This window comes from Lepus europaeus, chromosome 22 (assembly GCF_033115175.1).
Source record: "Lepus europaeus isolate LE1 chromosome 22, mLepTim1.pri, whole genome shotgun sequence".
Lineage (NCBI taxonomy): Eukaryota > Metazoa > Chordata > Mammalia > Lagomorpha > Leporidae > Lepus > Lepus europaeus.
Genome location: NC_084848.1, coordinates 25,061,574 through 25,078,199, shown reverse-complemented (window position 1 = coordinate 25,078,199; position 16,626 = coordinate 25,061,574). Strand labels below are relative to the sequence as shown.

Here is a 16,626-nt window from a genome sequence, read left to right as displayed (position 1 = left end):
TGATGAATTTTAAAGCAACCCACAAACAATTCAAAACAAAGACTACATTTCTACTTTAAGAGCACTCAAATGCATGACATTTGACATGTCATGTGACATGTGTGAACTGATATTTGAACTTAGCAAATATGGCAGCTCAGAGTTCCTGCTGTTTCACTGTTTTCTGGTTTAAATGCAAATGCAAATTGCAAGTGATCCTGTGGAATAACAAGATTGAAGCAACTTGGTCGCATTTGTCTTTAGAATCCCTGTGCTATCAGTGTTTGTTTCAAATCTACTGTTCAGACTCAGGGATGTGTAGCGCCGTGGGGCTGAGACACAAGCTGTGCTTTCAGGGAGCTGAAAGAAGTAGGAGCTGCGGTGAATGTAGTCCTGAAACACCTACAGAGTCTGCACGTGCGCATGCGTGTGTGTGTGGACATCAGAGCTTCCATGTGGCATCCACTTTGTGTTCAAGAGCTGGTAAATAAAAACATGCTAATGTGAAGCTTCCCTACATGACCCAAGCTCAAGAGCAGCTGCAGTGATGTTTAGGATGTAGACCAACAGGGGTATTTTACAATCGCAGCTTTGAGCTGCTGGAGCAAGGTGAGGCTGCTCATCAGGTTACCGCTGTTCTGCACAAATGAGGCCCCTCTTATCGCTTGTCTGCTCCCACTGCCTCACCTTGCACAGCACCAGGTGTGGCAGACTTTGTTGGTGGTCAACCCGAGTGCCGCTCCTTCTTCCTCTTCCAATAGAAGTAGATTCGTTTGTTCTTCTTTTAAAAAAAATTATTTATTTTCATTTTATTTGAAAAGTAGAGATACCATCTATTACCATCTCTACAGAGAGAGACAGAGATAGAGACAAGGAGACAGATAGAGAGAGCTCTTCCAGCCACTGGTTCACTCCCCCAATGCCTGCAATAGTCAGGGCTGAGTCAGGCTGCAGCCAGGAGCCAGGAGCTCCATCTGGGTCTCCCATGTGGGTGGCAGAGATCCAAGTACTGAAGCCATCACCGGCTGGCTCCCGGGTGTGCATCAGCAGGAAGCTGGGTTGGAAATGGAGCAGCCGGGACTCCAACCATGTACACCCATAAGGGAAGCGGACCGTCTAGGCAGCGACTCAGTGGCCGTGTCACACAGCTGCCCCAATTCTTAAGCATCATGGTGTTCAGGAAACTGAGCCTCTTCTCTACCTTCAGGCACTAAGTGTATCTTAAGCCAGGCTTGGAGGGCCATGGCTCCTTTGACAGTGACTGGTCTGGGTGAGCACGTGGCTGCACTCTGGCCAGTAAGAAGTGAAGACAAGTCTGCTAGGTTGTAGGTAGGACTGTAGCTCCCGGGAAAGACTTTCTCTGGAATACATGTAAGTCGACACACAGACAACCAACAAAAACCTGACTAGAGAACTAAGGAAGGACGTTGCACTCAACACATAGACACATTTGCATTCATTCCCTTTCTGAGTTTGGGCACAGCTGGGTGACAACCTAGGAACCCTCCTCAACCAAGGCAGAGCAGGCTGAAGGTGCAGGCCAATGTGTTAAAGGCAGCAGAGCACAAAGGTGAAATTTCCTGGCCTGGAAGATGTCCTGCGAGAGACAACGGGCTCCTAGTCTTGAAGCCTCTGTCCCTTGGTGCTCTTGTTGCTCGAAGTTGTAACTTGGAGCTGTTGCTTGGTGGATGCATGTGTGAGCAGAGGATGGTCACCCATGGAGGTATCTTGGCTCGGTGCAGGGAAAACCCAGGCGAAGGGAAAGGACAATAGGTGCTTAGCCTCCTAGGTTTGGAGGAAAAGAGACAACGCACAAGGCAGGGAAGGACTACTGGGCCAGGCCACCATTGGTTGACTTTGAAGGACCTGAACGTCTTGCCTAGACCAGACCCAGAGTGTCTGCACAGGTGGGCAGCTGGGTGGCTGGAGCAGGGCTGGGTCCTTGATTCAGTCTTTGTTTCCACCCTGGACCCCTAGTGACAGAACAACCGGGGCATCCATCAAAGCACTGACACTGCCTTTGGCAGCTACAAGCCTGGGAGCTGAGGGTGAGGAGGAAGTGGAAGTGAGGCAGGGAGAGATGTTGGCTGTGTGATGTGGGGGCCACTGTGCTGGTCCCCATTTTATATCCAACCTCAGGGATGCTTGTTGGTCATGCCTGTCTTTTCTGGGAGGTTTTAAAGAAAGAAATGACAGGGACAAGCACCATGGCACAGTGGGCTAAGCTGCCACTTGGGGCACCTGCACCCCATTTGAGAGTGCCTGGGTTTGGGTTCCAGCACTGCTACCGATCCAGCTCCCTGCTAAAGTGCACCCTGGGGGACAGCTTGGGCCCCTGCAGCTCATGTGGGAGACCAGGTTGGAGTTCCAGGCTCCTGGCTCTGACCTGGCCCAGTCCTGGCTGTTTCAGGCATTTAGAGAGTAAACCAGCAGATGGCAAGTCTCTCTCTCTCTCTCTCTCTCTCTCTCTCTTCGCCTTTCAAGTAGATGAAAAATAAATAAAAACATCTAAGATGAAATCACACCGTGGAGCAGCACGCAGAGGATAGAAGGGAGGTGATGTGAGAGCACCTGCCTGAGCTCCCAGGTTGATCTCACCTGGCCCCTGGTAGCCAGGTCTCCTGCACTACAGGTATGGGCGAGACTCCACCTGCTGGGGCCGCTGACCAAGAAAGAGAAAAATGTGTGGTGCAGTTTCTGGACTCAAATATCTACCGTTCCGTGGGACCACTCATCCCGCCTGTCCCGTGCTTGTCACTCTTCTCGTGTGACTCGGACCCCCTGCAGAGGCCTTGGACACCTAGTCCTCTCTTCCAGTCCTTTCTACAGCACCTGTGCCATTTGCTTTCAAAGCACGTCCCCTAGTGCTGAGTGTAAAACTCCATCCGTGCCTGCGGAATGACTGCTGTCCCCTGCTCTGCTGGGGCTGCTGGAGTGGCCCCGAAGCAGTGTGTATGCTGCCGCTGGGCGGGATGCGCGGCTGTAACGTGCGTCCTGCTCTGACCCCAGGTGTCTCTGCATCACTGCTCTCCACCCAGGCTCCTCCAGTCTGCGTCTCTGACGACGGTCACTGCTGGCCGCTGTGTGACTGTTTTTCCTCCATATTACACCTGGCACTGATCACTGCCTCTTGCCCATTTGCCCATTTTTCAAAACTCTCGTTGGTTGGCTCTTCTAGAGCTTCCCTTCCTGCCTGGCCCTCGGAGGGGCAGAGGCCTCGGAAGGCAGGAATTCTGCGGCAGCTTATGAAGAAGAAGGCTGCCGTGGGTGGCCCTGCTGTAGAGCTGGAAGCTTCCTCCGAATCAGTACTGGCCCATGTGTGACTCCATCAGCCAGCACGCTGGGCAGTGCGCCGGGGGAGTGCTCTCATTGCGGCCCGCATCTGTGAGGGGGTGGCTGACCCCTGGTCTCCTGCAGGAACACAGTTCGAATGCTCTGTATTAGGATTCAAGGTTGGGGAACATCCAGCCCATGGGTCGTCTAAGGGCTGTGGGATCATGCGGTCTGACCCCGCCAAGGCAAGCACAGGCAGAACTTGAAGTTCCATCCATCTATAGATCGCAGGCTGATTTTTAGGTTGATAATTTTGCATGGCCTGTGAGTGATGTTGTACGTATCCGAATGGCCCTTGGCACAGAAAACGTCCCCTACCCCCGAGAGAAACACAGCACTTTGCCCTCTATCAAACACCTTCCTTTGATTTCTGCTGAAACTCGGAAACACTTGATGTGTTCTTCATCTCCATAAAACATTTTATTCGAGCAAAAATCAAATGCTTTTTCATTCTGAAAAATAATTAAGAAGTTCTATCTTATTTGAACCCTTAGGAAATAAAAACATGCCTGAATGTCCCCAGTTTTTAATTTTATGTCTGGGGAGCCTGGCTCAGCTAACCAGATTCTTTGTTTCCACATTAATAACACTTTCCACCTGTGCATGGTGTGCTAGAATCAGTTTTCTTAGTTCTACCTATGTTACGGTTTCTCTAAGAGACTTATCTTTGGGGATAGAAATGCAGATACAGGCATCATCTGTCAGTTTGTCACAAAATCCTCCTTTCTGGGGCCGTTCTTGATACCAGCATTTTTGCAGTTGACAGTATCATGGGGGGGCTGGCGTTGTGGCACAGCGGGTTAAGTCGCTGCTGGTTACATCACCAGCATCCCATACTGGGGTGCCGGTTTGAGTCCTGGCTGCTCCAGTTCCAATCCAGCTTCCTGCTGTTGTTCCTGGGAAGCAGTAGAAGATGGCCCAGGTACTTAGGCCCCTGCCACCCACGTGGGAGACCTGGGTGGAGCTTCAGATTTCCCTGTCCACTGGCCCAGCCCTGGTCGTTGAGAACATCTGGGGAGTGAACCAGCAGACAGAAAATCTCTGTGTGTGTGTATGTGTGTGTGTGTCCCTCTCTCTCTCTGTCATTCTGCCTTTCAAATAAGTAAATCTTCAAAAGAAAAGGTTATCACCTGACTATCACCAAGACCCTCCAGAATCCTGTGTTCTCTGCCCCTTATCCTCAGAAGTTGTGGCACTTCCAGTAGCCACTGGTTTATACTTTGTCCTATAAAAATTAAAGCTCTCAGACTTACATAGAAAACGATGTTATCAACCAACAATGAGACCCTCAGAACAAATTGCTTCTACTATCATTTGAAACCAACTACATTTTATGCTTAAACTGATGTCAAAGTCACAGGATATTAATGATAAATGTATATGTGACACAGACAAAAGTAAGGTCAAGTTTCTTTGTTGTAAGAAAAAAAAAAAAAACCCACCAGCGACTGTAATGGAAAATATTTAATTAGACAGATCATTCATTCAGTCAATAGCTGGCTGTTCAATGTCTCTTAGTCACCAGGCACTATGAAGGTGCAGTCTTCTCGCTGGCCTCTCCCTCCTCCTCCTCCTCCTCTTCCTTTTCTCTTTGTTCGCCTCTCACTCCTCTTCCCTGTCCCCCCCCCCCCCCCCCCCGGCAACAGAAATTTGGCAGGGGACAAAGCTATCACAGTCATGACATCCTCCTATTCTCTTGGTCCTTAGGAGGTAAAACAAAAAAGATTTTGCTTTGTCTGGAACGACAAACCTCAGCTTCCTGGTCCTCCAGCCACCTGCTCTCCACGGTTGCCATCTCTCGTAAACGGAGACCTTCAGTGTACAGTGGTATGATAGTGGGATCTTGAGGCTCAGAAAAAAAGTTAATGGAGCTTTGAAATATCTGGAAGCTATTCCAAGACTCCTGGTAGGGACCTCGGATCAGGAAAGGGACAATGGTGCTGGTGGGAGGGAACCCAAGCGTTTATCTGCTCAAGGCGTCCTTGGTGTCATGGCGGCTGTGTCACAGGACGTGAGCCTTCCTGCCATGGTAATGGCCCATTACAGCTTCGGGAAAAGCCGTCATATTTCCGCAGCATTTATCTGTCAGCAGGAGACTATTATGGGAGCACAAACTCACATTGTATTAGCGTTATCAGCTAATTATGGTCCGTGGGACAGGTGCCAGCCAATGGGCTGGCTGGCTGCTGACCACCACTCAGGGATATAACTCCACACCCCAGATCCAAGCACGGCAAAAGACAGTGGGTCAGCAGCGGTGTGTGGCCTGACGCCCAGGGAGCACTGGCCCCGGGATGTGCAGTTTAGGCTCCCTGTCAGGGCCAGGCCCACCGTAGTCTTCGTGGACTGTCAATGGATACACTTCCTGGATGCACCTACCGTGGCCCTCAGCCTGGGGTGGAACAGAAAGGAGCAGGGCTTGCGACTCAGACAATCCCACCGCTGCAACCTCTCCTCCCGGGGCTGGTGGTAAGAAGGGGGTACATGGTGGGGGCCCCCAAGGCAACATCCTCACCTGGAAACAGCTTCAGAGGATGTGGGTACAGGTGAGCAACAGGGTGATGCAACAGATAATGACCCCATCCACTGGAGCCAGGGAGCCTCCGGCAGACGCTCCAAAAATGCCTGTTGGGTCTTCCCTTTTGGTGAGAAAGCCATCGAGTCCTCTGCTCTCTGAGGGCCTAGCTGGGCCCATCAGTTCCCGCAAAGTCACCCCACTTGAAAGATGACAAACGCCTCCTTTCATGGTTGATCCCAGGGCAGCACATGGACAGGAGGGAACTTCGAAGTCTGAGAGACGTTGCTCGCTGCTGCTTTACTTATTAATCAAAGATGACTGCCGTCCAGGGGGATGGCCGCCAGGGAGGGAGGGTACAGCTAAGACCGCGCTCCGTGAAGGCAGAGCTTCTCACCAGACCTCCGGCACAGGGAGCCCCGCTGGGATCGGCTGTGTGCATCGTGGGGACAGCAGTGGAGACCCAGGTGCAGGCCCCCAGGGAGCTCCCTGTGCAGGCAGTAAGAAACAGCAGGTGCTCCGTGTAGACCTGTGCGTGCTGCCGCATCGGCACATTCCAGTGCTTTTGGTGCCTAGGGAAACAGCGACTCGGGCAACAGAGCGGGCTGGGCGTGTGAATGTTCTGCCGCCTGGAACACTGCTCCCGGCAGGACAGCAGGCTGTGCGATTGGTGCCCACCCACCAGAGCTTCCTTTCTTCCACCCAGGAGACGCTGTGTCTGCCCTATCACTGGCTGCAGGTGTGTAGAGGGAGTTGCCCCGGCACTGTGCTTGTTTGGCTCCCTCTTCCTTAGGAAAGAGCTTGACCTTGGGGAAGGAGGGTGAGGGACATTGAAGAGACTGGCCTGCTTCAGATTGAGGGCTGGAATAAGTAGAGATCCAGAGGCCACAGACGGTGCACCTGGCCAGTTCTTCACCGCATGACCTTGCGTAGGTCACTTCCCTCTTGGGGAAATTTCCAGCTTTTCTCGTTTGTCAACTCCGATGATGGCTCTGAGTCAAGGTGCTCCTGGACTTACGATGGGGTTACAGCCTGATCACCCCATCGTAGGTTGAAAATGGTGCAAGCTGGAAACGCACTTCATTTGCCACCCCTGCCGAACACCCTGGCTTAACAACATGACACAGAATGTCGCTGGTTTCCCCTTGTGATCATGTGACCAGTTGGGTGCTGTGGGTGCTGCCACCGGCCAGCAGCAAAAGGGACTACCATGCTGCACGTGGCTGGCTGGAAAAGATCCAAACTGAGACCTTGTTTTTTCCTGAGTGCACCTCGTTCTTGTGCCACTGTAAAGCCCCCAAATCTTAAGTCAAATTATTGTTAAGTCAGAGACCACCTGTACTTCCTTGAGCCCCTCTTAGCTATAAGGTTCTGAGAAGGTGTAAATATCTATTTAAGTGAATTTGCCACAAAAACAAATTGAGCTGCCATCACCCTACAGCTTCCACTATTGCCATGTCTAATACCCTTGTCCCATCCCCCTTGGGCTGACTCGACTGGGGTGCCAGTGATGGAGCAGAAAGCAGCGAGGAGGTGACTTTGAGCCTTTGCTAGAGACGGTGTACAGATAACACCTGCTCCGGTGAGTGGAAACCGTGTGCACTCGTGATTGGCTGAATACAGTCCAAGCCTGGAGAAACCCAAGAGCTCTGCACACCCCACTCTGCCTGTGTTTTCTAGAGAAGCGATGGCTTTGGCGAGGTCACACAGAGGAGTCAGGACCAGAGACCTGGGTCCTCTGCACCATCCCGCAGTGCCACCCCTTTATGCCAGAGGCAGGGACCCCGACCCTGGCTGTGAGAAGGAAGCTTCGCCTCTGTGAGCTGGCCAAGGATAGCACAGGAGAAAGGCTGGTCCCATGCATGGAGTGGGCCCTGGCCAGGTTTGCCTGGAGCGTCTCGGGAGAGGCCCGGGCCTGCCACGCTGGATCATGTCACCAGGGTGTCCCCGCCACCTGGCCTCTGCCTCTCCTGTGGCAGAGTGTAGAGGCTGACACTCCCCAGAGAGGAAGATGAGAAAGAAGCTGGCCGCCAGCCAGCTGTGGGTGAGGACGCTGCACCGGCACAGGCTGCGGTCTGGGTCTCAGACTTCGCTGCCCTGGAGGACCACCACTGCCTGGGGGAAGTCTGAGTTTCCCTCATCCCTGCCCTTGGAGGTGGAGAATAATTGCATGCAAGCGTTGGCCTAGCTCTTTAACCAACGCAAGCTCTCATTTGGTCCCAGGGGCTCTGAATCCACCGCTCTGGGCCGTGAACTTGTCTTTTGGTCTCTGCTATGGAGGGGCTTTTATATCCAGCGTGTGTTTGAAATGATGCATTTGCACAAAACAAGGAGCTACCTGACTCTTCATGACCTGTCAGGGCCACACCCCCTTCCCAGACAGCTGCCTGCGCCTCTGCAGGCTGTGACATCCTCCCTCTCCCCCAGCAAGAAGAACTGCTACACTTCAACAATTCATTCAGAAAATCTTTATCAAGCGGCTGTCTTGTACCACGCACTGGCAGGTGCTGGCATTCTCAGACGAAGCGTTATGGCCCTGCCTCTATGGAGCTTACAGTGCAGGGGGTCAGGGTAAGAGGAAGTACCACTCACACCCACGCATGTATCATTGCCAACCGTGGTAGCAAAGTGAATACTAGAAAGTTCTGGTGCAGTCTGGATGGTGGACCTTTTAGGTGGGCAGACTGGGGCCTGGAGGCAGTGTGGCATGAGATGCAGAGGGACCCAGGGAACCCCGTCACGGGAGCCCTGCCTGCAGGAAGGATGGGATCTCATTCCTCATCACAGTGTGGGAGACATTGGCTGTGCATTTTATAAAGCGCTCGCCGGCTGCTGTGTGCTCGCAGCCCAGCTCTCAGGAGAGCAGAAAGCAGAAGTCTTGGCAAAAGGTAGGGCTTGTGTAAAAGCCAGGCTCGGGGAAGGCGTCTCTGTGTTCCTCTTGCTGTGTCTAGTGGAACCCAGTACCTATGTAATTAGAAACGTGCAACCAAACTCGAACATCTGGGGACATGGTGGGGTGGGGGTATGCTGACAGCCTTCATCCCTCTCAGGGCCTCTGCGGGGAGAATTCCGCACGCCCCCCCACTCCAGTGCAGGTGAAAAAGCTCAGCTCCTCTGCTCCCCAGCCTGCACAAGCATACATCTATCCAAGCCAGAAAGCATCCAGGATCGGCTGCCCAGTGCCCAGCCCCTCCCGGCATGGCGGGCCCCTCCTGGGGCTGTGCGCAACCTTCCCTGCTTTTATCCCCAAAGTGCCTGCAGGTTACACTCCACTTACGCGTTATTTTGATGATAAATTGTGGCTTCCCCCCCTACTGCTCATTGTCTTCTGGAGAACAAGGTGGTGGTCTTTCCTCAGGGGTTGTCTTCTCTCCTTTTAAATAATTCCAAACCTACCTCCCCAACATACACTCATTTGAATCGCCAAATTGATTATTATCCCCGTGGCTGGCACATTTCAAAAGATGAAAAGCCCCAGACGGAGGCTGGGGCTTGACTTACAACTTGTTGTGGCTTTGCTGCGGCTCATCACGTTCCAGGTTGTGAAGGGAGCAGCACAGGGGGACTCAGCTGTGTGTCAGAAAGTGGATGTGGCAGCAAAGTTGGGTGTTTTAGCCACAATTGCATTTTCCTAAGCAGTTGAGGATTTATTGGCTTGTGTCTGTGCCCCGGGTGCATCCACGAGGCTGGCCCGCGAACATGAGGATACACCCGGAGGGCATGTTGCAAAGGCATCTAACCGTGCAGAAGGGACTGGCCCAGGTGTCAGGAGCTGGGAAGGGGAGCTCTGACCCTGCTGCTGTCTCCCTGGGCCTCTCCTGCAGGCCTGGCCTGTTCACACTCAACACATGGCTTGCAGCCATGACTATCTGAGGCCAGGGTCTCCTCTCCTTGGTGCCAGGGTGGAGAAGGGCAGCTCATTTTTAATTTGGAAAACAAACCCATTCCAAAGGTTGGGTGCGAGGTGAGTTTTTTCTAGATCTGCTTTTGTAAAGAAGCACTTTGTTGGGGGGCGGGAGACGGGGGTTGGGGGGGTGGGGGGTGGTCTGGGAGCGGCAGATCTCCCCTGGCCCCCAGTGCCACCTTGGACATCTCTCTCTCTCTCCCTCTCTCTCTCTCTCTCTCTCTCTCTCTGCGAGGGCAGGAGGACGGAGCAGGCCTTGTGACTAAAGCCCAGTGCCTACTCCTCACGCGCGCGCGGGAGACTTGTATTCCATTGAAGTCGCTCGGGCTCGCCCCCCTCCCCCCACCCCAGCTCGATTCTGTCACTTTAAGTCCAGCCCCTGAGAGATAGCCAATAGGAGCCAAACCATACATCAGTCTCCCAGCCTTAAAGCTACAGTAGGGTTCGTGGGCTCCAAGTCCCGGGCGCCCCGGTCTCGTCCCCGGCTTCTCATCCCCTCTGCCCGCTGGCTCGGCGCGCGCGGATGGTGGGAGAGCGGGTCCGTGCGCGCACCGCTCTCCGCCCGCCTCTCCTCCGCGCGGCCGCCGGCTCCGGCACCCCGGGCCCCTGCCTGGGCTCGCACCTCGCCGGTGCCCTTCACTCGCTCTTCCGCGTGATTTCCCCGCCGCCTGTCTCCACCGACTGGGAATGCTAGAACGGGACTGATGGACGTGTCGGAGCTCTGCATCCCGGACCCCCTCGGCTACCACAACCAGTAGGTGCCCCGCTCCTCGGGCTGTCGGTGCGTCCGTCCCTGTCCCGGGTGTCGCAGTTCCTCTCCCACACGTTCCTGAAGTGCCAGGGACCTCGGGGGGGACACTTGCGGGCCCGTAGCGGAGGGGAGAGCCGCACACTGCCTCAGTTTCCTTCTCTGGCTTAAACCCGACGCCAACTTTCCCGGGACCCCGCCTCGCCCAACCCTCACTGGAAGGCTAGAGTAGCGCGTTCTTCCTCCCTCTGCCCTCTGGGATCAGTGAGAAAATATCTGAGTGTCCGGGGAAAGGAGCGGGAGAGGTGGAAGCGGGCACAGGGACAGGCATGTGGCCGCAAGGATGCCCCGTCCGGTCCAAGAAAACCTCTTCGCGGGCGCTGCGGGTTTGTCTTTTCCATCTCGGGGAGCAAGAAGCACCCCGGCGACCGACGAGACCTCGAACGCGCTCGGCGGCTCGGAACCTGCCGGCGGCCGGCGCTCACTCGGCGGTCCCGGGGGAGGCACCCCAGGGGTACGCGAGCGGCGCCAAGGGCCCCGGGGTGTGGGCGCGCTGGGTTGCGCACGCCCTGCGCCGGGAGCCCCGCAGCCTGCCAGGGGTGAGAGCGCCGGGCCGGGCGCTGCGTCGGAGGCAAAGTTAGTTCGGGATCTGGAGGGAGCTGCACGGGCTGACACCGCCGGGCACCCTGGGGGCTTTGCTGCGGTTGCGCCAGAAGCCGTGGGTGTGAGAGCGGCGTGGACGCAGGCGGACGCGACTCCCGGGGACCGCGGCTCCCCAGCCCCGGGGCTGCGCGCAGAAGGGCGAAGCGGAGCTCGGCCCCACGCGCCCTGCCTCGGCTCCAGCGGTTTCGCTCCTAGGGTCCAGCGCGGCCACAGCCTCTCCCGCCCCGCCACCTGCCACGGTCTTCCCGAAAGCTCTGCGCGTTCCACCCTCCCCGGGCGAGGGTCCTGGCGTCTGGGCGCGTGCGCGTGCCGACTGGTCCCTTGGAAGGCTTCAGAAAAAAAATCACATTCATAAACGGAAACTCTGGTTCTCGCGGGCAGCTCTCCTGCGTAACTTTGCAGTCTTTTCTTTTTTTTTTTTTTTTTTTTCCGGATGCAAACTAAACTATCCAAGTCAGCATTTCGCTAGCTCCACTGTCCTGTCTTTTTTTTTTTTGTACCCCAAGAACTGCGATGACGTTTCCAAAAGCGGTGGTCCCGGGTGAGGTGGGCTTCTGAGACCTGCGCAGTCCCCGGCGCCCACAGCCCACCCCCGGGGCACCACGCGGTGGACAGCGGCGACCCCCTGCTGTCCCGGCCTCACGTTGACCTTTAGGGTCTGGTTGCCGCCAGAATTTAGACCGAGCGTCCCGGAGGGAGAAGACTACTTGCTGGTAGAAGAGGGGACTCCTGACTTAGAGCGCATTTCGCTTTCCCTCAGCTAGCAAGGGGGCTCCTCAGGCTCCCGGCGGGTGACACGGGTCCCTGACTAGGGGCTAGGGGAGCCGGGGCTGAGCGGGGGTCGTGCCTCCCTCTGGTCCTTCCTGGAGGGAGTGGGAGGCCCCGCAGACACCTTACGGGAGGGAGGCTGACACAGTGGATGTGGTGGCTGCACGTGGGGGCGTTTCTTCCCATGAAATTATCCAGGTTCGCAAATATTGGATATTTAAATTATTTAGGCTCCCTTTCTGCAGAGGCGACTTCTTTAGTTGAGCTTGAAATATCTATTATGTGTCCGTCCCAGGCTCAAGTCATAGTTGATAAATTTGAAAATTCGTGTGGGGGAAGTGCGGTCTTGATGACGTTGAGCAGGAATGGGAGCAGGGAGGGAGGGGGTTGGCAGCCGGGCAATTCCTGGAGTTGGCAGTAACCCTGTCTTAAGTTTAGGGAGAGAAATAAGCAGAGGGAAAATTAGGGAGGTGCCAAGAGGGGGCTGGGGTCCTAGGTGTAGGACTGGGGTTCTGGGGCAGGCTTGGAGTGCGAATCATTATAAGCGAAGCTTGAGAGAGGTTTTGAGTTTCCCAACCTGCCTAGTTTCTTTGCAAAGAATTAGCTTCCCACCCCCATGGGGCACAGGAAAAGCCAAAAAATGCACCTGCTGTCTCCAGCGAAGAACCAAGCGTCCCCGGCAGATGCCACTGCTCACTGCTCCAGACTGGGAGCTGGCCCCGTGTATAGATGAGTGCCTTTCAGCCAGGGTGTGTGTGTGATGGCTCAGACACGCAGCCCTGCTTGTGGAGGTCAGCGGCTGGTGTCTGGGGGAGGCAGCATTCTGACTTCTCAATGGCAGGTCGCTTTAGAGCCACCGGTCGCAAAGTAACAGAGCAGAGGACCACATTCTTTGGTTTGCTGGAAGGACAGCAAGACGACTCCACTGATGGTGGTGCTGGTGTTCCTCGGGGGACGTACGTGGGGATGGGTTTCTGTGCTCTCTACGCAGTTTTTACCTGTGTGGATTAGTTGACATTCCTGGACTGGAGAAAGCCCAAGGGCACAGGGACCAGAGTTCAGAGAGAAAGAATCCTCTATCCCCCAACCCCCGCTCCTGCCATCCCCTGCTGCACCTGCTAACATACACAGAACCTTTTTAATGCTTTGGTGTCATTCTCACTTTCCCAGGTGAGATACGAACACACGCACACGTGCATCCGTACCTTGCTACCTTTCTCCTTCATTTTTTTCCTGTGGCCAATCCTGTAGGTGACTCTATTACCCTTGCAATCAATATTTTATGTACATATATAATCAGCCGGAGTGGGAGTGAGGGTGCTCGCCTGTGTGTGCCTGTGTACAAACGTGTGTGTGACAGGATCAGCTGGAGACGGGCGCACAACACCCAGAGAGCACGGTTGGGGTGGGGAGGTGTGTGTGTGGGTGTGTGGGTGTGTGGGGGGGCTGTCTTAGCACCCTCTGATGACCACTTTGCTGTTGTTAAAGAAACAAAGAACAAACTGTCCTAGAGGTAAAATATGTGGGTTCACACGTAGGAAAAATGCCACATGGCAATTTAGAATCAGTGACCCGGAGAAAAACAAAGGGGGAAATTAATTTTTAATGGTACATTTAAAAATAAATCAGAGTAAGGACATTAGTCTTGGATTTCCGAGGGAGGGGGCTCCAGTACAGAAGCCTTGATGTGTCTACCACCCTTGTGGAGGCCAGGGCTGCCTGGGAAGAGGTCGGGCACGGCAGGGGGCCGTGGGGAGGGAGGGGTGCACTCTGAGCTGGGAGGAAACCTCCGGTCAGGTTGGAGGGGCCCAACCTGCGAAGCCCTTTTCCAGCCCAGTGAGATCCTGACATCACTGGAAATTTCCTCTTGGTACTTACTCTTTTCCCCAACTCCTTCCGTGTAGAACCAATCTTCTTGTTCACCAATGATTAGGAAATATGGGAAAAAAAGATCTTTTTCCTTAAAAAAAAAAAAAAAAAAAAAACACCACCAACAAAGAAGCAACCTGGCCCACTAAACAGGAACCTTTTCATTCTATTGATTTGGGGTAATCAATAAATATTCCATTTAGCCCGAGCGGAGGGACAGAGGGGACTTTGGGGGGAAGCACTGGGAGGGAGGTGGCAGTGATGGCTTCCTGTCACACGCTGCTTTCCCCGAGGGTCCCCAAGGCTAGCCCTGGAGGCCCTTATAACGGGGTCCTGGCCACTCGCTGTGTTGCCCTACGGTCTTTCAGGATCGCTAAAACCCCCTGGGGAGGTTTGGCAGCTCCCCTGGCTCACTGCAAGGTGCCTTGTTTCTTTTAAGCAAAGATCTGTGTGACTCCAGCAGGCGAAGGGACAGAGAGAGACACCATGACCGCGTGTGCCGGGGGCAGGCAACAGGAGGAGAGGATTTGGAAGACAGAAAACCCAAGCAAGATGGGAGTGGGGGCTTCTGACCCGACGCCGCTGCACCCCTCTCTGGAACGGGTCTGCCCAGGTTCTGCAAGTGATTTCTTCAAAATGTAACTTCTTCGTGCTTCCAAATGTAAAAGGAAGAGAGCACAGGAAAGGAGTCCCCAGGGGTCGCGGAAAATGCAAATGATGAAAAGAGGGTGAAAGGATTTGAAGACTTTTTGTACTAAAATTATTTTTAAGCTCCATTTTCCATGGAGTTCCAAAAAGTTGCTTTTGGAGCACCTGCCGTCCAGGCTGCGAAGCAGAGCCATGCCCTGAGCACCCCTGTTCCAGCGTCCTCCCGCGGTCATGGCCGTGGCCGGTGTCTGTCCACCCTCTCCCCAGAAAGACCCTGGAACGCTGCTCCTGACCGGCGGGGAGCTCTGCCCAGGCTTAGCCGGCACCCCCACGCATAGTGCCCTGGAGCTCCTGTCTAGGCTCCTGGCCAAGTGCTACCGCGGAGGCCCCCAGCTCAGCTGGAGCGCCCACTCTCCAGTGTCCTCCATGGTTGCTGGGGTCAGGTGCATGTGCAGGGTCTGCAGAGTGCTGGGCGAAGCCCTGAAGGGGCTGGGTTGACAGTAAACCTGCAGCTTCCCCAAGATCTTGCCTGTTTGCCCTTGAGCCCTTTGGCTGGCTTCTGTGGCTGAATCAACCAGCTTTAGAGCAAGTATGTGCTGGTGACCCTTGATGGAGACGGTCTCTGGCGACTCTCCCCTGGCTCCGTCCCAGCAGCCTACACCTCTGGGGAGCGGCCTTAGATATGACCGTTCCCCAGAGGGTGGCCGCTCAGGGGCTTTGGCCGGCCCTGGCGTGGCCCTGGGTAGCCTGGGGTGGGATTGCACCCTGGTGGCCCCATCCACTGGTGTGGCCTCGTCCCCGTGCAGGGAAGTTGTGGCGTTTATAATTGCAAATGTAATTAGCAGACCAGCCATGGGGGACTGGGATGCTCAACTTCTCTGCACATCACGGTGACCCCTGTGATGCTGGCCCAACAGTTTAACCCTCACAGGCCCAGCCTGCTCCTGCCGCTGGGGCGGCACTGATCGTGGCAGCCCTGTGCTGAGACCCGACTCCTTCCTTGGAGGGGATGTCAGGGCCGTGATGGAGAGAGGTTGGTAATGGGGGGTTCCGTCTTCAGGGCACTGGGCTGGTGACCCTGGGTGGCAGGCTACATGGGGCATCTTCCCCAGCTACCCAGAAGCATGCTGGGTTGAGCGGGAGAAAGCGGGGCTCCAAGGGGGACTCACTGGGACTTCCTCGGAATACTCCTAGGGCTCGGCAGGCGGCAGCTGGTCTCTGCTCATCTCAATGGGCCGCTCGTCTCAGACGGGGCGGCTCGCTGGCTGCTGGGCTCAGAGTTGGCGTTCAGAGCTGGGCAGCTGTGGGTGGTCCTCTTCAGAGATGGGTGGGGAGGCAGGAGTCGTGTGGGCTCCCCTTTGCCCCGAGCGTGAACTTGCACCTGCCTGTCCAGGGTGCCTCTCTGTACTGACCAGGACTACAATCAGAGCAGAGCTTCACGGGACCTTCATCTATAAGTAGTGGCTTAAGGGAGCACTCAGCCCTTTCACAGTGCTGTAAAAGCCGGGGTTGCAGTGGCCATTTCTGAACCCCGAAACAGCTAAGGGAGTATCCACCCCTCAGGGGCTTTCACCATGGAGGCTGTGTGTGTCCTGGAGTCAGAGTGTGTTCGGGGGTGACAGTGGGCCAGGGGCTCTGCTATTTAAACACAGGCCCTGCTGCTTGCTGCGCCCCTGGCCTGGGCTGAGGTCAGGCTGTGGAACATTCTAGAAGGGGTGCAGCATCCTAAGGTTCCTCTGTCTGTGGAGTGAAGGGGGTGTCCCTGCAGCTCACGGGGTCTCAGTTGCTCTGCGGCGTTATGGCCTGGCTGGGCCTGGGCAGACTGCGTCCCGTCATTCTCTGGGGCGGCAGGTGGCCACGCTGGAAGGGACGTTTGGGCCTTGTTTGCTCCAGGTTCCCGACTCACCCTTCTTTCCCTGGAAATAGCCACAGATGGGCTGCAGCTTTTCTTAAATCAAGGGAAATCGTGCTGATGCACCTGCCCATGGGACTTTCCCTCTGGAATTGGACAGGGTGGGAACTGAACTTTCAGCTGAATGCCTTCAATTCAGCATTGTCTCAACTGGAGTTCAGATTTATAAACCTAACACAGAAGTTTTCCTGGAGGTTAGAGGTGCAATTTTTTTTTTTCTGTGCTTTTTAACCTATGTGCATTTTGGTCTTAAAGAAGTACCTTCCTCCTTCTGCCCCCCCCCCGCC

The 16,626-nt window shown here is 55.0% G+C and overlaps 1 protein-coding gene across 2 annotated transcripts in view; it reads left to right on the top strand.

Moving 5' to 3' along the window:
- The window catches only part of ESRRB (estrogen related receptor beta), a 165,061-nt gene that overhangs the window by 52,220 nt on the left and 96,215 nt on the right, over nucleotides 1–16,626 (top strand). Inside the window, exon 1 of one of the 2 annotated variants that reach the window (XM_062181429.1) lies at nucleotides 10,436–10,485. The exons of the other annotated variant lie outside the window; for it this stretch is intronic. Coding sequence (XP_062037413.1) covers nucleotides 10,436–10,485 — 50 coding nt within the window. Of the gene's footprint in view, nucleotides 1–10,435; nucleotides 10,486–16,626 lie in introns of those variants that run through there. 2 annotated transcript variants of the gene reach the window in all.